Genomic DNA, 20,428 nt, shown 5'->3' with positions numbered 1-20,428 from the left:
CTTGATGCCCTGAGAGATTAGTTGGGCTTGTTTGTGCTTGGTTTCCCCCACTCCGAATGAGGAAGGAGGGAGAGGACTATGAGACGCTTTTTTTCTGAGGAGGAGGTCATAGCCTCCCTCAAAAGCAGGAACAAGAGGGGTGGACCTCTGCAGCATCCCTGCAGCCTCCTCAGCCATCCAGTGCTCAGTTCCCACCCTTGAGTGTGATTTTTGGGTTCTAGTCCCCTTTGGTTCCTTTCTCCTTCCCCTGAGCATTCTGTTAACCATCATCCTGACCCACCTCATGCCCAGCCCAGGTACTCAGACACTGAGACACTGACAGGGCGTCAGGTTGCCCGTTAGGGACCAAGTATGGACTTATCCAAGTCTCCTGATCCCCCACCCCCGGGTTTAGATCCTTTCCTTCGGGAGTTAAAATTGAGCAGATTAATTAAACACATTGTTGTGGGGGGGGAGCAAAAAAGAACCTTAAAGGAACCGCGTTCGCCGCTTTTGGTCTCTTCGCCCGCCCCCTTTCCTGGCTCCCTTCCTGTGGATGCCCCATTCCTTTTCTCTGCTTTTCACGATGTGGCCCCACCACCGTAGCCCTTTTAAGAGAGGCCCCGCCCATGCGAAGGGGGTGGGGCAGGGGCGGAGTCGGAGGAGTCGGGGAAGGAACAAAGCGCGGCCTGCGGGCGGCAGCTGGGCTCGGCCGGCGGGGCCGCGCGGTGCGGGGCCTGCGGGCTGCGGCCCGGGCGGAGCGTTGAAGGGAAGGAGGCAGCATCGCCGTCCGCGCCGGCCGGGCCATGAATGGGCTGCCCTCGGCCGAGGCGCCGGGCGGCGCTGGCTGCGCCCTAGCCGGGCTCCCTCCGTTACCGCGCGGCCTCAGCGGTCTCCTCAACGCAAGCGGGGGTTCGTGGCGGGAGCTGGAGCGCGTTTACAGCCAGCGCAGCCGCATCCACGACGAGCTGAGCCGCGCGGCCCGCATCCCAGATGGGCCCCGCTACGCTGCGGGCGCCACCAACGCGGGACCCGCCGCCGGTCCCCTCGGCCCGCGTCGCCCTGTCAATCTCGACTCAGCACTAGCAGCCCTGCGCAAGGAGATGGTGAGTGGCTGGGCCCGGGGCCAGCTGGGCGGGGGGCTGCCGCCGAGCGTGAGGGTCCCGGGGCGGAGCACAGCCACAGGCACAGAACCGGGAACTCATGGCTTATGTCTCAGAAGAACTGCAGAAGCCGGTTGGGTCAGAGGGGATAGAGTAACTGATTATAATTACCGTTTATGGCAATAGTTACCATGTATTTTCAATGCTCTTTTCGTGTTATTTCATTCCATCCTCCTAGGTAAATGTTACCCCATTTTACAGGTGAGGGTCAGTGACTTGCCTAAAGAGTCACAGCTTGCAGGTGGCATCTGCTGTCCACAAAACTTTGTGCTTAGAAAGGTGCAGGAAGATTGGCTAGGGCTGAGGGTGGCCTGGACCCCAACCCCAGCCCACCCTCAGTCTTTTGCAGGTGGGGCTGCGGCAGCTGGACATGTCCCTGCTGTGCCAGCTGTGGGGCCTCTACGAGTCAATCCAAGACTATAAGCACCTGTGCCAAGACTTGAGCCTGTGCCAGGACCTGTCATCCTCCCTGCACTCAGACAGCTCTTATCCACCTGATGCTGGCCTGTCTGATGACGATGAGCCTCCTGATGCCAGCCTGCCCCCGGACCCACCACCCCTCACTGTGCCCCAGACACACAATGCCCGGGACCAGTGGCTGCAGGACGCCTTTCACATCAGCCTCTGAAGAGCTGGGGTGGGGGGAACATGCACCCATGCAAAAGGCTCAGAAACTCACCCCTTACTAGGTACTCAGACTTATAGTGCCTGCTTCCCCCTGTCCCACCTCACTTCACAAGAAGGCAAGCCTTGGGCCCCTCAGAGGCAAAGTTGCCAACCCCCTCTCTCGTGACTGGTTAGCTAGCACTGGGGCAGGCATCTGGGCTACAGCCTTTGCCCCTGGCACTGGACCTCCTCTGCTCCCACATGTGTGCACCCCAGCTTGGCCAACCTTCAGTCTGGTGGTGGGGCCCAAAGCATCTGGCACTCCCCTCGACGTCTCTGGGATTGGGATGAGTGCCTGGTTCCCATCTCCTTTTCACCTTTTGCTGCTATTGGCAGCTGCTGGCTCAGGGGCATCCCACCTCTGCTCTCTGGGTTCCACTGCTCTAGACCAGGGCATCCCCATTCTTGCACCCGCCCACGGCCGGGAGGGCCAAGGCTCCGTGCTGGATATTTAAGTTTAGGGGCCAGACTCTTGGGCACATAGGTAAATAAATACTCTCTCTGCGTTCTTGTGTTTTGAATGCCTGGCTCTGGGGCGGGGAGATAGTGGTGTTTCTGGAAAGTGCGGTCCCGCGCTCCGCCGGCAGGTGGCGCCCAAGACCCCGGAGTGGAAGAAAGGCTTTCCGGCGAGGGAGTGCGAATCCTCCCTCCACCGACCGGGCTGGGGAACATGCGGAGCTGGACGAGCTAGTCCCGCGGTCTGCGACGGCGGGCGAGTAACTTCCCCTCTGGCCGGAGATCTGGGAGCCCAACCCTCCCCGCCCCCCCATCCCCAACTCGCTTTGGTCCTCCGGGAAGGAAGGAGAAGGAGCCGCCTATCTTGAGAAAAACTTTCCACCCCAAGTGGGGGCGGAGTTGGGGCGGCACAGGAAATGGGTGGGCCTGAGCCAGCGGGCCTAGAGGCCCCTCGGCGGGAGAGGGGAAGGCGCCTCCAGGAAGGGCCCGGGAGCTAGTGAGTGCTCTTTGGGTGGGAGGAAACAGCTGCAGAGGCAGAAGGGGGTGAAGTTCCGTTGGCCCACACCTCCCTAGAGGCCACATAAGCCCTGGGCGAGAGGGCGGGGGGGAAAGGGGCAGGACCCTGCGCTCCAGGGCATGAGATCCAGCTTCGGTGAGGAATGATTGGGTGCCAGGCACTCCCATTTTGCACTTACTCTCATACAGGCCGCCTGGCTCCCCCACAGCACTTGGAGCCTTTAGGCCTGTATGTAAGGGGATTTCTCTTACAGAGGAAACCGAGGACCACACCACTGGGCCTGGGAGCCAAACCCGCGTGTCAGGCTCGCCGGAAGAAGCCTGCACATTTGGGGATGCTTGGTGTTCAGACCTCCAGGCACACACATAAAACCCCCACAACTCCCTGAGACAAAGAGGAGAGGACCTCGAAGTTACACACTTAGGCGTACAGGCTGCTCACCCCCACGCCCTGTGCACAGTCACTTGCCTCTGGAGACAACAGCGGGCACTCTTGGCAGATCAGATACCCTGTTCAAACCGAGAATCTATTAAGCACCAGGTTGCAGTCCATTCACAAATCTTGTTGAGTGCTGGCAGGGAGGGAAAGAAGCTGATGTGCTGCCCCGGGGCAGTTCTCTAACTCTGGGCCTGATACCTGCAGGTGCTCATTACCATGCCAGGCCCGCGGGTAGGCGATAAGGGCTCTAATCTAGGTGTGAACAAGGCGGCTAACGCCTGGGGCAGGCTTCTTAGGGGAGGGAGAGTAAACACGTGTGTGATGAGCGTGGGCGCGCACGCGCGCACACACACGCACGCTTTCCAGCCTGCCATAACGGATTCCGTTCAATGAGACCTCAGGAAATCAGCCAGTCTCCGTACTGAATGCTTCCCAAGATTTCATACTCTTAGTGACTGTGTAAGAGTCAGAACTATAATTATCCCTATTTAACAGAGGTAGAAACTGAGGCTCAGAGTGTTAGTACTTTGCCCAAGGTCACACACTTGTTGGAAATCAAGCTGCTTGTGGGATGTTGGGACTATCTTCCCACTTGACAGCTAAGGAGTCAGGTGCCGTGCTGCCCACAGGTAGGGCCACCCAAGTGACCCCTGACTGCTCCTTCCTACTTAGGTTGAGACCTGGGTGACAGCAGGAGTCTGCCACCCCAGTGTTGGCAGTTGGCTCTGGCCCAGATTCGCAGTGTGGCCCTGAGCAAGTCTGTTCTTTCTGGGGCTCTGTTTCCCCCATCTGTGAAATGGGGCCATCAGTACGTACTTCCCACGGCTGCGGGCAGGAAGGGTGGCGGCCCGGGCAGTGCTCGCCGGGGCCGCACCAAGTTGCTGGTAGTTCTCTCCCCGGCCCGCGCGTCCACACCGCCTCCGCGCGCTACGAGCAGGCGCTGCGGTCCAGGCCTTCCCCTTGGTACGTTCCCCCCCGGCACCCCCCCCAACCGCGGTGGCGGTGCGAGGCCCCGGAAGCCGGGCCGCCCCGCCCCCCGCTCCCGCCCCGGCCCCGGCCTCCGCCCCCCGCCGGAGCCCCGCCCGCCTTCCGACGGGGGTGCGGCTCCAGGAAACGGCGCGCTCGCGGCTCAGCGCTCCCGCGACCCGACGCGCCCCGGACGACCCGGCGGACTCAGCGGGACCACCCGGCGGGCCCCAGCGGGGGCAGCGGGGTGATCGGCCCCGGGTCCGAGCCTCGGACATCTCCGACGGACGGGGCGGGCAGCGCGGAGAGCAGCCCGGGAGGCCATGGGGACCCAGGCCCGGCCAGCGGTCGCGGGCCAGCGGGAGTCCCAAGTCTGAAAAGCCGGCGGCGGGGGTTGGCGGGGGCCATGACCTCGGTGTGGAAGCGCCTGCAGCGCGTGGGCAAGCGGGCCGCCAAGTTCCAGTTTGTGGCCTGTTACCACGAGCTGGTGGTGGAGTGCACCAAGAAATGGTGAGTGGCAGGGAGGCCCGGGGGCCTCCGCAGACTCGCCGGGACCCCATGAGGCCGCTGGAGCTCGAGAGAGCCCTGCCCCCAGCCCGGTGGCCCCTTGCCCCCACCTTGGGCCCTGGTGTCCCAGACACAGAGACTGAAAAATGCCTTTGCAGCTTGTGGGACCCCTGGAGTTGGGGATGTGGGTCGCTTTTGGGGAGTGGAGGTCAGAACTTGCAGGCCTGAGCATCTGTCCGTGCCCACACCTTCCTCATGGGGCTCAGCCCTGGGGGAAGGGAGGCCTCCTGTTTTTGTGACCAGAGGGATGGTTCAGGGTAACATCAGAAAAGGGAGCAAATTCTGAGGACTGCGGGTGGCCTGGTTGTGGCAGAAACCCCCATGGACTGCTCAGAACAAGGATGTTGCCCCCTCCTCCCCTGCCCACTTGTTGGGCCAGAGGAACCCACACACACACTTCAGCCACAGTGGGTGCTGGGAGGCTGGATGTCTCCACAATGTCCTTAAAAGGGGAAACTGAGCACCGGGAGGAATGAGGAGGGAGGCAGGGACTGGGTTTAAAGGGGCCTGAGGGCCTAGAAGGCTGTGAATCTGGGAGGAGAGGGCTTGGGGAGGGCGAGGTGGCCTGGTCGGGGGAGATACGTGAGAGAGAGTGCAGGACCTGGCCCCGACTGCCTCAGGGCCCCGGGGGCATCTTGTTCACATGCTCCTACCCGCAGCTGCTGGGACCCCTGCGTCACACCCTAAATATACGTGTTCGCTGGTGTCAGCTTCCCTTGGCTGGATTAGGGCACAGCTGTGGGGGCCTCACCCTCCAGGCGGGGCTAAATTTAGGCTCCCAAGAGGAAGAGCTGCGAGGGCAGGAAGGGATCATGGGGTCCAAAGGGAGGGGAGTGAGCAGGAGGCTAGGGTCCCCTGGGCAGCAGCCATATCCCCGGTTTTGACTGCGCCAGCCAGAGGGCCGTTCACTGCATCTGGTGAGGCCCAGGGAAGACCAGGGGCTGGCTAAGGTAACACAGCACAGGGCTAGGACTTGAACTCTGGCCTCTGGCTTCGGCCTTCTGCCCCAGCATCCTGGGTGAGGCCAGGGGGACGCTGGGCACGGTCCCAGAGAGCAGGCCTGGGGTGCGGGCAGTGTCAGTGCTTCTGAGTCACGGGGGTGGGCAGGGCCTCCTGGGCTTCTTAGCCGGGAGCCCAGGCTAGGAAGCTGCCCCTGCCCAGGTCTTGGCTCCCCAGGAGGGAGTGCCCAGCCTGAGTCAGGCTGCCTAGCCAGGCCCCGCCCTCTCTAGGCACCCCTTGTCTGCTTCCCCTTTCTGGGAAGGCCCCATGGCTACCCTGGCTCAGCCATCGCAGGCAGTCTGGGGTTGGGAAGGGGAGCTTGGCTGCAGGCCGGACGGCTCTGGGCTGACCTTTGTGACCTTGCCTGGCTCCCAACCTCTCTGGGCCTCAGCATCCTCAGGGGTTTCCTGGAGAGCCATTTATCCTGGCTCAGCCTGCAGGGGGGCAGTGAGGTGGGTGGACCTAAGTGTCCTGGCATGGGGCTAGGTACAGGCAAGAAAGCCTCTTGTACTGTCCTCGGCCTCATGGTCCCCTCAACCATCCCTACCCTCCTGGGCAGCAGTTGGACCCTCTAATCCAAGAGGGCCTTCTCCCTCTCAGGCCCAGCCACGTGTCAGTTCTGTGGGGCTGGGCCCTGCCCAGGCAACTCTTCGCTCTTGTGTTATCTGTCTCTTCACAAGTCTGCCTCTCCTCTGAGTCTGCCCTGGTGTATGCAGTTCAGCCTGGAGGTCACCCTCTGGAAGTCTTCCTTGATGCCCCTTGTGGGAGTCAGGGGCCCTGCAAAGCTAGAGTCCAGGGCTCGGGGTTTGAGAGGTGGGGAGCATGGCTGATTCTCAGGGCCCCTGGGCCCTGGGTGGGTGTCTAATGACAAGCTGACCCTCTGCCTCTCTGACCACCTCCCGCCCTCTGCCCCTTACTCTGACCCCGAGCCTCCCCCCAACCTCTTTGCACTTGCCATTCCTTCTTCCTTGAGCCCTCCTTCTCCAGACCCTTGCACAGCCTCTACTCAGACACCCCAACCTCAAGGAGACCCCAGTGGCTCTCTCCCATCTCCCTGAAGTCAGCTTGTTAATTTATTTTCCTTCTTGACTGGCACTCTTCCCCAACCTCTGTTGTCCTCAGCCCCTGAAGGGTCTCGCTTCTCCTTTGCTCTGCTCTGCCTTCTAAACTGGTCTGGGTTTACAGTACGCACTCCCCAAATATTTGTGAGTGAACAGCTTTGTTTTACTTCGAGTCTGTCTCTCTCGGTGTCTCTGAGTCTGTGTCTCTTGCAGGGTCCTTGCTGGGTTTATGTGTATCTTTCTGTCTCTGTGTGTGCCTGTCTGTCTGTCTGTACGCCTCTGTCTCTCTCACTGTCTGTCTTCATAATCCCTGCCCCACATGGGGCCTTTGCCCTTCTGCCCGGGGCCCCACCCTGCCTGAGCAGCCTCACCCTGCTCTGGGTGGCTCCAGATAAGGAGCTGTCCAGGCCCTCTCCTGAGGGAGGGGGATGTGGGCAGAAGGAAGACCCTGGAGGAGATGGAGAGGCTGGGTGGGTGGGCCTGACTGAGTAGACCCCCCTCTCCCCACCCCCAGGCAACCGGATAAGCTGGTGGTGGTATGGACCCGGCGGAACCGACGCATCTGCTCCAAGGTGGGGGAGGTTGTCAACTGGGGGGGTCCAGGTTGGGGGTGAGGCCAGCAGAGGGTGCAGGGAAAGTGGGTGAGTGAGGACTGATGGGGGAGTGGAGTCAGGTTCAGGTTTGGATCCGAATCCACAGAAGGGAGAGAAAGATGAGGTTGAGTGTAGAGCCAAGGGCAGGGGGCGAGGGGAGAGTTGTGAGTCAGGGGAGGCCTCAGACCGCTCACTGCAGGCCCACAGCTGGCAGCCAGGCATCCAGAACCCTTACCGGGGCACCGTGGTGTGGATGGTGCCGGAGAACGTGGACATCTCTGTGACCCTCTACAGGGTGAGTCCCTAGCCCTTCTGCATAGGTGGGAATGGGGGGGGGGGCAATGACAGCCCAGGCAGCCATGGGGGATCCCCAGTGGGTTGCCCATCCAAATAGGAAAGAACAGAGGGGTGAGACCAAGAACCAAGACGGGGGTGGGGGTAGCCCAGGTGGTCTCCTTGGAGGGGGCAGCATGCATACATAGCTTCCACGTGCAGTAGGAGAGACTCCCTGCAGGGCCCTCACCCCAGAGCCCCAGTACTCACCAGTGTCCTTTTCCCAGGACCCTCACGTGGACCAGTACGAGGCCAAAGAATGGACATTTGTTATTGAGAATGTGAGTGGCCCGGCAGGCTGGGGCTGGGCTCCTGGGGACTCTGGGGCAGCACTGATGCCCCTGCCCCCGGCCCCTCTCCCTGGCCCACAGGAGTCCAAGGGGCAGCGGAAGGTGCTGGCCACCGCCGAGGTGGACCTGGCCCACCACGCGGGGCCCGTGCCGGCCCCAGTTGCCCTGCGGCTGCGGCTGAAGCCCAAGTCGGTGAAGGTGGTGCAAGCCGAGCTGAGCCTCACGCTCTCCGGGGTTCTGCTGCGGGAGGGCCGCGCCACGTGAGTGCCCACCCTCCTTCCTTGGCCTTGGTCTGCAACCTCTGACCCCAGCCCTCACCCCTGACCTCTGACCTCCCCAGGGACGATGACATGCAGAGTCTCGCGAGCCTCATGAGCGTGAAGCCGAGTGATGTGGGCAACCTGGACGACTTTGCTGAGAGTGACGAGGAGGAGGCTAATGGCCCGGGGACCCCGGAGGCACGGGCTCGTGTCCCCCAGCCAGGTGGGCTCACAGCCTGCCAGGGATGAGATCACCAAGACCTAGGGAGGGTGGGGGATAAGCTGGGAGGGAGCCCCTCGCCCTGCAGGGAGGAGGGGGGAGTGGGTAGGCCTGCGTGCGCATGCCCAGTTTGGGGGCTCGCTCCGGCCCAGGTCGTTCCAACCTGCCCAGCAGCTCTGACTGTCCAAACTTGGCTCCTGGTCCCATGGTGGCCTGGGTCCTTAGCGGAGTCCCTCAGGCCCTCTCCTCAGCCTCAAGTGGGTGCCTGCCCAGGTCGGTACCTGCCCTGAGCTGGCTGGGCCAAAAGCACAGCGGGGAGATGCAGTCCAGTCTCACCAGTCCTCACCACCCACCCTGGTGCTCAGCCACTAGCTTCCTCATCCCTCCCTTTGGCTTGTTAAGGCTTTGTTTCTGTCTGTCCTTGTGGTTCTCTCTCTCTTTCTCTGTGTCGGAGGGCCTGTCTCTTCTCGCAGGCCGGGGCGGTGCCCTGAGGCTGGGGCGTTTCCCAGGTAGGCCTAAGACTCTGGTTGGGGGGAAGGGGTCAGACCTGCAGGGCCCTCCCCTGGGCTGACCTGCCCCCCATCCCCACCCCAGACCCATCTCGGGAGCTGAAGACACTTCGTGAGGAGGAGGAGGAGGGCCGGGTACAACCCCGGCAGGCAGGTGAGGCCCAGGCTGGGTTTGGGGCTGGGGAGCGAACGGACCTCCAGTTTCAGGGCCCAGGCCTCAGCGCCCCACCCTTCCTTCCTCCCCAGCTGCCAGCCCTTCTAGTGCGGAGGATACCAGCCCAGCCCCTGTGAGTGCCCCTGCGCCCCCAGCCAGGGCCTCCCGGGGCCAGGGGTCAGAACCAGCTACTGTAGCAGGGGGCCAGGTGGGGCTCAAGTCCCCCAGGCCCCCGGGAACCCCACCAGAGAAGAGGTGAGCTTTGGAATGAGCCCCACCTCCATCCCCTGCCCCACTGTTACAAAGCTGCATTCCCCTGCCAACCTGCCTTTCCAGTGCCCTAGCAATCTGAAGGGTGGGGATGGGGCTGACAGTGGGGAGCCACATGGGTTCCCCAATGCTTTCTCCTGCTCTCTCCTCAGGTCCTCAAGGCAGCCAGGCCAGGATGTGGCCCCCACCCCAGCGCCTCGGCTCCGGAAAGGCTCTGATACCCCTTGGCCCCCAGGCGCCCAAGGGGAAGATGAGGCTCCCAAAGCCTCAGGGGCTCCCCTAGCAGGAGTGGGTTCTTCTGGGGAGACCGAGGCCCAGGAAAGCCCTCAGGAAGGGACAGAGGCTCAGGGAGCCAGGCTGGGCCGAGGCACTGAGGATGGAGACTCCAGTGACTCTTTGGTAGGGCAGAAACCCAAGGTGGAGGAGGGGAGCCCTGGGGACAGGCCAGGGGCTAGAGGGGTGGACACTGAGCATGAGTCAGGAGTCAGAGAGGTGAACACTAAGAGGTCAGACATCAGAGCGGGGAAGGCTGAAGAGAGTTCAGAAGTGAGTCAAGTGGATGCTGAGCAGAGGTCAAAGGTGGGACATGTGGACACTAAGGGACAAGAGGCTATAGGGGTGATGGCTGAGGCAAGATTCAAGGAGACTCCCGAGGCTCCTCCAAGGGGCTCTCAGGGGAGGACAGGGGTCAGGACCAGGGATGAGGCTCCCGCGATCCTGAGCACACCCCCAGCAGAGCCTGCAGGGCACACCAGGCATCTTGGTGACCTTAAGGGGGCCAGGGCTGCCGCAGGCCAGGAGAGAGAGGGTGCAGCGCTGAGAGACAGAGCCCCTGGTGTTGGGGGGACAGGCCCGGAGCTGGGTCCCTCTGTTGGAACAGCAAGCGTCAGGCCCCAGGTGAGCAGGCACCAGGGGGCCCCACCAGCAGCTGACCAGGGGGTAACGTCTAGGGATCTGGGGTTCTGGGAGGCAGAGGCTGGGGATTTGAGGGTCCTGGGAACAGAGTCAGAGGTACTGGGGATTCAGGAGACAGAAATGGGGGGATCAGGGTTCCCAGAGATAAAGACAGGGACAACAGAAGCTGAGGTATTAGCGGCCCAGGAGACAGAGACCATGGGATCAGGGGTCCTGGACTCAGAGGCTGCTGGAATGGCAGAGTCTGAGGAACTGGGGACCCAGAAAACAGAGGCTGGGGATTCAGGATTTCTGGGGACAAAGACTAGGATGACAGAGACTGAGATATTGGGGACCCAGGAGATAGCTGGTGGTTCAGGGGTACTGAGGATAGAGCCTGAGACAGCAGAATCTGAAATATGGGGGGCCCAGGAGACAGAGATGGGAGGTACCAGGATGCCAGAGATAGAGGCTGGGAGGGCAGAGGCTGAGATATTGGGGACCCAAGAGACAAAAGTGGGGGGTTCAGGGATAAAATCTGAGATAGCAGGGACCCAGGAAACAGAGGTAGGCAGTTCAGGGGTCCCAGGATTCAAGACTGAGACAGCAGCAGCTGAGATACTGGGGACCCAGGAGCTAGCAGCTGGGGGTTCAGGGGTCCCAAGGATAGAGAATGACATAGCAGGAGCCCAGGAGACAGAGGTGGCGGTTTTAGGGCCAGAGGTTGGAATGGCAGAAGCTGAAGGCCTGGGGACTAAACAGACAGAAACTACAGTGTTAGAGGCTGAGAAGGTGAAGGCTAAGACTTTGGGGGTCCAGGAGGCAGAGACTGGGCTCGGGGGGACCCTCAAATACGAGGTTTTACAGGACTCCGTCACTAAGCATGGAGTTTTAGGGCCCCAGGGAGTAGAGGCAGAGGCAGAGACTACAGTTTTGAGGGTCCAGGAGGAGGAAGCTGGGGTTTTGGGGGTTTCAGAGGCCAAGACTGGGGCTTGGGGGGCCCCAGAAGCAGAGATGGAGGGTTTAGGGCCTCCAGAGAACAAATCCAGTGTTTTGGAGGCCCAGGAAGCAGAAGCTGGGGTCTCAGGGACTGAGAAGGGAAAAGAAGCTGAGGGAAACCTCCCAGAGGCCAGCCTGACTGAGGCGCAGGTAGCCAGCGGGGCAGGGGCCGGGGTGCTCAAGCCCTCGGGGGCCTCTTCCCCAGAGGAGCCTGAAGAGGACGGGAGGCTGCCAGGCAGCCAGGTAGGGATGGGGGCCGCCGAGGGCCCAGTCTGCTGCTTCCCACTAACCTGGGGCTGAGCTAACGGCGGCTCTGCATGGACCCACCTGGTCGACTGGGGTGTGGTGGGACAGGGGCTCAGCTTCAAGGAGCCCCACTCACCCTCTCCTCTCTCAGGATGCTCTGGCTCCCCCATCTTGTCTTCCCTGGGCTGCATGGAGCCGGACACCCCTAAGCTGATTTTCTGGGCTGACCTTGAGGTGTGGCTGCTGGTGACCTCTGATCTTGCCTGGGGGCCACTGACCTTTTAGGTGACCTTGGTAGATAACCACAGGGCAGGAAGCCCTTTTGCCTGGTCCCAAGGCTCTGGCCAATGGTGTCTGGTGACCCCTGCAAACCCAGAGCTGGGGCTATCTTCTGCCCTAGGGGCAGAGGGTACTGTCCTATGTTCACATTCCCTGAGCGCATCCTCGTGTCCCTAGGCACCGCCTGCCCCCGTCAGCTCCAGTCAATCCCTGCTGGAGTGGTGCCAGGAAGTCACCGCTGGCTACCGTGGCGTCCGAGTCACCAACTTCACTACATCGTGGCGCAACGGCTTGGCCTTCTGTGCCATCCTGCACCGATTCTACCCAGACAAGATGTGAGCTGTCAGGGGTGGGGGGGATGAATGAGGGAGCCTCCCAGGAGGGCAGTGTGAGGCCAGCCTTGACCAATCCCCTCTCTCGCTCGGCAGTGACTATGCCTCCCTGGATCCACTCAACATCAAACAGAACAACAAGCAGGTGAGATGGGGAGGGAGCAATGCCTGGAGGGAAAGGTTCTAGAGCCAGGCGGTAGGACCAAGGTTTCGGGCCGGTCTGTCTTTAGGCGAGGAATCTATGGGCTGCAGGGCCCCAGCCCTGGACTTCGGAAGTTCTGCCATTTTTTACTCTCTTGGGCTTTAAATTGTTCGTTTCCCGTAGTTTAGCTTAGTTTTGTTTTAAAGCATATTTCCACCAGATGGTTTTTCCGAAACCTCTTTGGTGTGCAGTTGCTGGGTGACGCGGGGGCGGGCCCTGCTGCTAGATCTCCCCCAATAGAAGGGGGAAGGCGTTGCGAGGCCAACCCCAGCGTGCGGCTCGCCGGGACTCCTCGGGCGGCCCAGGGAGGGGCCGCAGCGTCGCTGGGTAACGCCCGCCGCCGCCGCCGCTGATCCCCAGGCCACCGTTCCTAGGCCTTCGATGGCTTCGCGGCCCTGGGCGTGTCGCGGCTGCTGGAGCCGGCGGACATGGTGCTGCTGTCGGTGCCCGACAAGCTCATCGTCATGACGTACCTGTGCCAGATCCGCGCTTTCTGCACGGGGCAGGAGTTGCAGCTGGTGCAGCTGGAGGGCGGCGGCGGCGCTGGCACGTACTGTGTGGCCAGCGCCCGGCCGAGCGCGCCCGACGGCCTGGACGCCGGGGGCCTGGCGCAGCGGCTGCGCGAGCACCGGGCCGAGGCGCCGGAGGAGCCCAAGGGGCCCAAGGAGCCCGAGAACCGCGCGGACGGGGCGGCTCCCGAGGCGGCCTCCAAGGACCACGGTGCCGAGGCCGCCCCGGAGGCGCGCGCGGCGGAGGCCCCTGCCGACGGCCCCGGAGCCCGGGCGTCCGTGCCCCCGGCCGAAGGGCTGGTGAACGGGGCTGGGGCGCCGGGCGCGGGGGGCGGCGTGAGGCTGCGGCGGCCGTCGGTCAACGGGGAGGCCGGGCCGGTGCCCCCGCCCCGCGCGCACGGCTCCTTCTCCCACGTGCGCGACGCCGACCTGCTAAAGAAGAGGCGCTCGCGGCTGCGGAACAGCAACTCCTTCTCGGTGGACGACGCGGACTCGGGAGCGGCCGGAGCGGCCAGAGCTTCCGGAGCCGCGACTGCAGTGAGTGCCCTCCTCTGGCGCGGGGATCCGGGGGAGCGGGGCAGAGAAGCACGGGCCCGGGAGTGGGGGGGGGGGCAAGGGCAGAGCTGGCCCAGGGCGGCCGCTTCAGGACAGCGGGACTCAGCTGGACCCGGCGAGGCGCTTTCTCAGCGGAGGGACCGCGGTGCCGCGGAAGAGCCCGCTGGCGAGGTAGTGAGCTCCTGCTCTGGGGACTCGTGGAAGCCGAGGCCCCCCAGGCTCGGAGCGGCGGGGCGGCCGGGGCAGGGTCTCCACCTCTGTTGCCAGCCTTGGGATATATGCTAATGGTTTTTAATGCTTGACACCCAAGTAGTAGAATCATGGGCTGGAGTAGGAAGTTCCTAGAAGGCTCCATGTTTTCAGCACTCAGCGCACTGCTCTTTATGGACTGTAAAGTGGGTTGGGGCGTTTCTTTCCCTTCAGGGGTGGTGGACCCAGGAGCCACCATTGCCCTGTAAGCGGGGACAGAGCTTCTGTGCTCGATGGGACCATCCAGGGCCTCCCAACCCCAAGTATCTCTGACTTGAATCTTTAACTCCAGGTCCTGGAGACCCATTTTTCTCTGATAACGGGAGGATGGAGACCGTAGACCCTGCCGGGTGCTGATGTCCCCCACCCCAGCCCCTGCAGGTCTCAGGTTAGGGGCTCTCAGGGTGTCACATGGTCACTGCACTGAAGGGGAGATGGTCCCGAAGAAGGCAGAGATCTGCTCAAGGACTCAGAGCCGCTGAAGTGGCTTTCCTAGCTGGGGTTCCTTCTGCCCACTGCACCCGTCCTGCCTGTGACAGCAGGGACAGCTCTGTCAGGCCACCCAAGCCTTCAGCTGCCTGGGGATGACCCCTGAGTTCTAAAGAAAGGAGGGCACAAACTGGGACAGTCTTTCTGGAAGAAGCAGCCATGTGAGCGGGGCTGCTAAGGTGGGCAAGCTTTCCCAGATGAAAACTGAGAGGGGGTGGTTCTCAAGTGGGGGGACCTGCTGCAGAAAAAGTGTGTTAGCAGGAAAGCTCAGGTTTCATTTAGGGATCTGCCTGCCACTCATCTCCCAGAAGGCCCACAGGTGGTGATGAGGCTGGCTTGCAGAGCAGGAGCCTTGAATACAGAGTCAGAGGCATGGCATTGTGTATGAGAGACAGGGAGAGCACCGGAGGCACCCATAGGAGACGTTTGGCAGGGGTCAGACACAGCCACCATGGCCGGTCTGTTGGCCTCTGGCCACAGCCTCCTTGATGTGTGTCAGTGGCTCTTTAAATCTTAAAGGGGAGGCTCCATCCTATACCTTTCTCTGCCCGAGTCCCAGCATCTGGTCCTTCCAAGCCAGGCCCCTCTCCAGCCCTTGTCCCACAGGAGATATTTGACCCATAGGCCTGGAAGGGAGTCCTCCTTTTTTCCCCCCTAAAGATTTATTTATTTATTTATTAGAGAGAGAGTGAGAGAAGTGGGGTGGGGGGGTGCAAAGGGAGAGAGAGAGAATCTCATGCAGACTCTGTGCTGAGCGCCAAGCCCGATGCAGGGCTCGATCCCACGACCCTGAGATCATGACCTGAGCGGAAACCAAGAGTCAGACGCTCGACCAACTGAGCCACCCAGGCGCCCCAGGACTCCTCCTTATTGGCCATTCCCATCCTCCATGCCCCGTGCATGAGGTGGGAGGAGGTCAGGTCGGTCCCTGCCCTTGGGAGCTCCCAAAGTCCTGGATGGGATGAAGTGAGGCACCTTGAAGCTGGGGTGGGGCTGAAGCAGAAGAATGAGGAGAGCAGGGTGCTTCTGCCCAGTAAGACTTCCTGGCGGAGGGGCCATACATGAGGGTGTAGAAAGGGGAATTGGGGTCAGACTTGAGGAAGTATTGGAATTCCCATCAGGGCTGGTATGAGTAAGCTCAGTTGTTGCTGAGGTTGGGGTTTCTCCTTCACTCTCCTACCTCTGCCTGCTCTGTGGGTGGTGTGCCCACTTCTCTGTGCCTGGCCTGCCCCCATGACCCCTCATCAGCTCCTGACTCTGCACAATGCCCCTTCCAGGGAGGAACGATTACCCCATTTTGCAGGTGGGAACATTGAGGCTCAGGGAGATGAAGAAAGAGGCAGAGGAAGTTGAGGTTCACCTGTGAATCCAGAATTCTTTTTTTTTTTTTTTTTTAAAGATTTTATTTATTTATTTGACAGCGAGAGAGGGAATACAAGCAGGGGGAATGGGAGAGGGAGAAGCAGGCTTCCTGCGGAGCAGGGAGCCCGATGCGGGGCTCGATCCCAGGACCCCGGGATCATGACCTGAGCTGAAGGCAGACGCTTAACAACTGAGCCACCAGGCGCCCCGTGAATCCAGAATTCTTAAATGGCACTTTCTATTAGGCCCTGCAGTATTGACTGGCTGTGTGACCCCAGGGAAGCCATTTAACCTCTCTGTGCTCTTTCCCTGAGGATGAGAAACAAATGCATGAAAGTTCCTCACAGAGTGGCCTTGAGACACCACTTCAGGGTGCTGTCAAAAAAGGGGAACTGTTTTCTCCCCCAGATGCCTTTCTGGAGCTCTGCAACCCCCAGGTTACACAGGGCTGGACTTTCTCCCACATACAAAGACACAACCAGAGGCCCAGAGGGTATGACTGGCCCAGAGGCAAAGAGCAAATTGGTGGCCAAGCTTGGGAACAAATCTTCGGATTGGATAGCCCTGGGTCCTAAGCCCGGCTCTGTATGAGCCTCATCTCTGACTTCCAGTTTCCTCATCTGTGAAATGGGGTGGTAATCACCCTTGACTCACAAGGTTGTTGGGGGAACTAAAGGAGTCAATACATGCGCAGCACCCAACGCATAAATATTTAGTCAGTGACCTTTCGTAGGTGGGCCCTGAGTGCCTCCTCTGGGCCCCACTCTGTCTGCAGGGGCTACCTCTGGGCAGGGGAGACATGGGTAACCAGCAGCCATGAGGGGGTGGGCGCTGTGATGGGGAAGGCCTGGGAAGCCATGGCGGGAGCGCTGTCCAGCCTGGGGATCAGTGAGGCTTCAGGAGGTGTGACGGTCAGGAAGGGGGACAGAAAGCCGTGTGGGAGCCCGAAGGGGCCTCGAGGAGGTGGAGCTGAGCTGGGTCCTGAAGGTTGCTGATGGTAGGCAGCCTCAGATAGAGGCCAGCCCAGGCTGAGGAAGCTATTTGGGGAAGCGAAAAGTTCGTGCCTATGGCTGGGGGGTGGTGTCCGGGGCGGTTTGGGGTAGCAGGAGTTGAGGTTGGAGCTGCCACCAGGCCTTGACAACAAGGCTGGGGCCTGACAGGGGCCGGGGGAGAGTGACACCAGCAGGTGAAGGTTTTAGGAAGACCCCTCAGTTGTGACTTGAGGGTAGAGTCCGCAGGCAGGGTGTGGGTAGTGGCCGGTGAGGAGGCTGCCATCGACCCGGGCCACAGAGGATGGCACCTGAGTGGGTTATGTCCAGCGATGCCTCTCAGAGACATGCAGGGTGGAGTGGACAGTGGGGTGGTTCAACCCGTTCTCCCCACCCTGTGACCCAGAAGGGTTGGCCAGAGCAGGAGCCCCATCAAAGGGGCTGGGCTGTCTGTGGACCTGAGCCCCCAGAGCTGCCTCTCCCAGCAGGTGGCCAGGGGAGGGGCACATTAAGGAGCAGCCCTGCCTTTCCAGGCTAAAATGGGTAGGTCCAGCCAACCTGACCTTTTCTGAGTGTTCTGTGGAGAGCACAGCAGGCTCCAGGCATGGGCACTGATAAGGTGGGAGGGTGCCCCCTTTTGGCCACGATATGGAGGTGCCAGCTCATGATGGCCTAGGTCTGGAGATGAGATGCATCAGGTCAGCTCAGTGTCACGGTGTCACTGTGTGGCCCCTGGCCATGATGGAGATGCAAGCACTAGGTGATGGGAGTCAGAGGTGGCCTGAGGGAGCTCCATGGAGGAGGGGGCGAAGGGGGAAAGGAGAGGCCCCAGCCAGGCCCTTCTCAGCCTTTCAGTCCTGACTCTCACAAAAGCCCCTGAAGCCAGGGTCATCAGCCCAGCCCAGGGAACGAGGACTGTGAGGCTCCAAGCGTGGGAGTGGACTGGCCCAGAACCACAGGGCCAGGGAGGGTGAAGGCCGTGACCTTTGCTTGAGGAGGCACTTTCCCTAGAGGGGGTGGGGGTGGAATTCTGTGTAGCCGGACTGGAGAAGCAGCTGGGTGGCAGGGCCTGAGGTTGAGGGCCCGTCCTGCCCTATGTGTGCAAGAGGCTCTGGCTGGCCCCGGGGCGGGGCTGTTGGGAAACCCCTACAAGACCTCACTGGCCTCTTTCTCCACAGGAAGGCCTGAGCCCTGACCCCGGCCCTGCCCCTGGTCCACCCACAACCACAGCCCCACAGCAGCCCCCTGGTGAGTAGTTTTGCAGGACTAGCGACCCAGCTCAGCTCAGGCTGCTCACAGATCCTGAGCTGGGGAACCCCTGGGGGGCTGGTGTCAGTTGGAGGTGGTTTAGCTTGGTCTCTGTCTGCAGGTGGGAGTCCCCCATCAGAGGAGCCACCCCCAAGTCCAGGGGAAGAGGCTGGGCTGGTAAGGAGGTCTGCGGTGGGTGGAGCTGGTGGGTGGCACTTCCTAGGCAGAGCCTGGGCTGAGCCCACCCTGTCCTTTGCCCCCCTTCTTTGCAGCAAAGATTCCAGGACACAAGTCAGTATGTGTGTGCAGAGCTGCAGGCCCTGGAACAGGAGCAGAGACAGATAGATGGGCGGGCAGCCGAGGTGGAGACACAGCTGAGGAGCCTTATGGAGTCAGGTGGGGCAGGCATCTGGAGTCCACTCCCCAACACATGCGACCAGATCTGCCTAGCCCTGCAGCCCTTCCTGATCTGGGGAGGAGGTGGGAGGAGGCAAGGCTGGGGTCACTGTCCCCATTTGCAGCTGGGCAAGGGAAGCAGCTTGCTGCAGGCACACGGCTCTGGCTTCTGGGATGCCACAAGGAAGCAAGCCCCTTCCCCACTCCCCAGCCACCCTACTCCTGCCACCTGGTTTGGGGGCAGGCCTGGTGACTGTCCTGGCCTGGTTCAAGGTGCCGACAAGCTGCAGGAGGAGGTGCTGATCCAGGAATGGTTCACATTGGTCAACAAGAAGAATGCTCTCATCCGAAGGCAGGACCAGCTGCAGCTCCTGTGAGTGCAGGCCGCCCCCGCCCAGTGCCGGCAGGCCCCGCCCAGTGCCGGCCGGCCCCGCCCAGTGCAGGCGCCAACCCCAGCCAATCCAGGGCCCGCAGGACAGGGAATCTTGGCTGCTTCGATTACCGATTACCGTTACACCGCTTTCTTCTTTCTGCAAAGATCTTTTTGAAAAATTGTTCAGTCATCTTATTTTTTCCCCTCAAAAGTCCTGTATAAGTTGTACACCTTTTAAATTGGTACTATTTTTATGAATCAGAAAACCAAGTCCCAGAGAAAAACGTGGTACAGGCAGGTCAGGGCTGAGTGCCCCAGTTTGACCCTGTTTATTTACAATAAGGAAAACCGAGGCCCAGGGAGATCTGAGCTGGTTTCCCAAATGGGGTCAAACGCGACTCTGGGCCGTGATTGTTTTTCTCGTCCTGCACGATGAAGGCAGTTTTGCTTCCCTTTTGCATTTTGGATCATTTTTCAGAATAATTCTAGTCTAATACTTGCTGTTTATGAATAATGTTCATCCAAATAATCCTGCAAGGTTGTTTCTTAACTGGAAAAAAAAAAAAGCAGTGGAGATGGGAGGAGACAATATAAACATCCAGCACTTGGAGAACAGTTGGAAGGAAGATGATTTGGCGCAGGGACAGGGGTATAGCGCTGCCCTCAGCCCAGCCCTCCCTGCCAACGGGTAATGAGGTGGGATGGGGGGGTGCAGAGAGCGGTCAGAGCCCTGGGACCCCTCCCCCTCCCGTTCCCCTGTCCCTGACCCACCTCCACCCCCTCCCCCACCCCAGCATCGAGGAGCAGGACCTGGAGCGGAGGTTCGAGCTGCTGAGCCGGGAGCTACGGGCCATGCTAGCTATCGAAGGTGGGAGATGGGACCTGGGAGATGGGGCGGGAGGGGCTGAGAGCCAGGACAGAGCAGGGGCCGGCGCCTCCTGACCCTCAGCCTCCTCCGCCCTCAGACTGGCTGAAAACGGCAGCGCAGCAGCACCGAGAGCAGCTTCTGCTCGAGGAGCTGGTGTCGCTGGTGAACCAGCGCGACGAGCTGGTCCGGGATCTGGACCACAAGGAGCGGATGTGAGTGGAGTAGGGTCCATGCTGGGGCGGGGCGCGGGGGGGAGGCAGGCCAGGCCAGGGGCCCCGACTCTGACTTGAAGCCGTGTCCTCGCAGCGCCCTGGAGGAGGACGAGCGCCTGGAACGCGGCCTGGAGCAGCGGCGCCGCAAGCTGAGCCGGCAGCTGAGCCGGCGCGAGCGCTGTTCGCTGAGCTGAGGCCCCGCCCGCTCGCCGCGCAGGCTTTGTCGCCGCCGCGCGGGGTCGCCGCCCGGGGCTGGCGCTCCGGAGGACCCGGGCCGCACGGCCGCAGCGCGCCGCTTGTGGGGGCCGCCGCCGTCCCCGCAGCGGGCGGAGGAGGGCGGCCCCTGGGGCCCGACCGACGGGAGCGGCTGGACGGCCGTGCCGTCCGGACCGTATTTATTTGTCCTTGTGAGTGCGTGTGCGTGTGTTCGCGGGGCCGGGGGAGGGGGGGGTCCCAGGAGCGCCCCGCAGAACAACCCCTCCCCGACGGCAGGGCCCGGGCCGGCCGCCTGGGAGAGCAGGGATGGCCGCTGAACCGCTGCGCCCCCGCCCTCCCCCCTTTCCTGATCTTCTCGAGCAATAAAGTTGGACAAGGCTACAGCAGCGCCGGCCGTTCTCAGGACTGGGGTTTTCAATAGACGGAAGGGGGTGGGGCTGAGGCCGATAAGGTTGTCTGCGAGCCCAAGTGGGGCCCAGACGGGCTTTGAGGTTCCCAGAGACAGCGGGGGCCCTGCTCGGCCTTCACCTTCAAAGGATGGTGGGGTTTAAGGATGATGGGGTTTAGGT

At 61.6% G+C, this 20,428-nt stretch overlaps 2 protein-coding genes across 7 annotated transcripts; both read left to right on the top strand.

Moving 5' to 3' along the window:
- The first annotated feature begins 772 nt into the window (after positions 1–772).
- FAM89B (family with sequence similarity 89 member B) lies at positions 773–2,316 on the top strand. 2 transcript variants are annotated; one of them, XM_044919694.1, is made up of 2 exons: positions 773–1,085; positions 1,531–2,316. In XM_044919694.1, the coding sequence occupies exons 1-2, from the start codon at positions 786–788 to the stop codon at positions 1,768–1,770; spliced, it is 540 nt and encodes a 179-aa protein (XP_044775629.1). In that variant the 5' UTR covers positions 773–785; the 3' UTR covers positions 1,771–2,316. The 2 variants fall into 2 exon arrangements, with proteins under 2 accessions (XP_044775629.1, XP_021540713.1); XM_021685038.2 differs by having other exon boundaries at positions 1,492–2,316.
- A 1,941-nt stretch (positions 2,317–4,257) lies between these two features.
- Positions 4,258–20,231, top strand: EHBP1L1 (EH domain binding protein 1 like 1). 5 transcript variants are annotated; one of them, XM_021685548.1, is made up of 20 exons: positions 4,258–4,695; positions 7,327–7,384; positions 7,605–7,700; positions 7,966–8,019; positions 8,110–8,288; positions 8,369–8,511; positions 9,103–9,171; positions 9,264–9,426; positions 9,594–9,840; positions 12,037–12,194; positions 12,288–12,336; positions 12,768–13,439; positions 17,725–17,794; positions 17,916–17,971; positions 18,067–18,190; positions 18,464–18,563; positions 19,102–19,251; positions 19,358–19,431; positions 19,529–19,643; positions 19,738–20,231. In XM_021685548.1, the coding sequence occupies exons 1-20, from the start codon at positions 4,592–4,594 to the stop codon at positions 19,835–19,837; spliced, it is 2,781 nt and encodes a 926-aa protein (XP_021541223.1). In that variant the 5' UTR covers positions 4,258–4,591; the 3' UTR covers positions 19,838–20,231. The 5 variants fall into 5 exon arrangements, with proteins under 5 accessions (XP_021541223.1, XP_021541220.1, XP_021541221.1 ...); XM_021685545.1 differs by having other exon boundaries at positions 9,594–11,577; XM_021685546.1 differs by lacking the exon at positions 7,605–7,700 and having other exon boundaries at positions 9,594–11,577.
- The last annotated feature ends 197 nt before the right edge of the window (positions 20,232–20,428 follow it).

This window comes from Neomonachus schauinslandi, chromosome 11, assembly GCF_002201575.2.
Source record: "Neomonachus schauinslandi chromosome 11, ASM220157v2, whole genome shotgun sequence".
In the NCBI taxonomy this organism is placed as follows: Eukaryota; Metazoa; Chordata; class Mammalia; order Carnivora; family Phocidae; genus Neomonachus; species Neomonachus schauinslandi.
The sequence above is the reverse complement of the archived record's forward strand: the minus strand, read 5'-3'. Positions and strand labels throughout refer to the sequence as shown.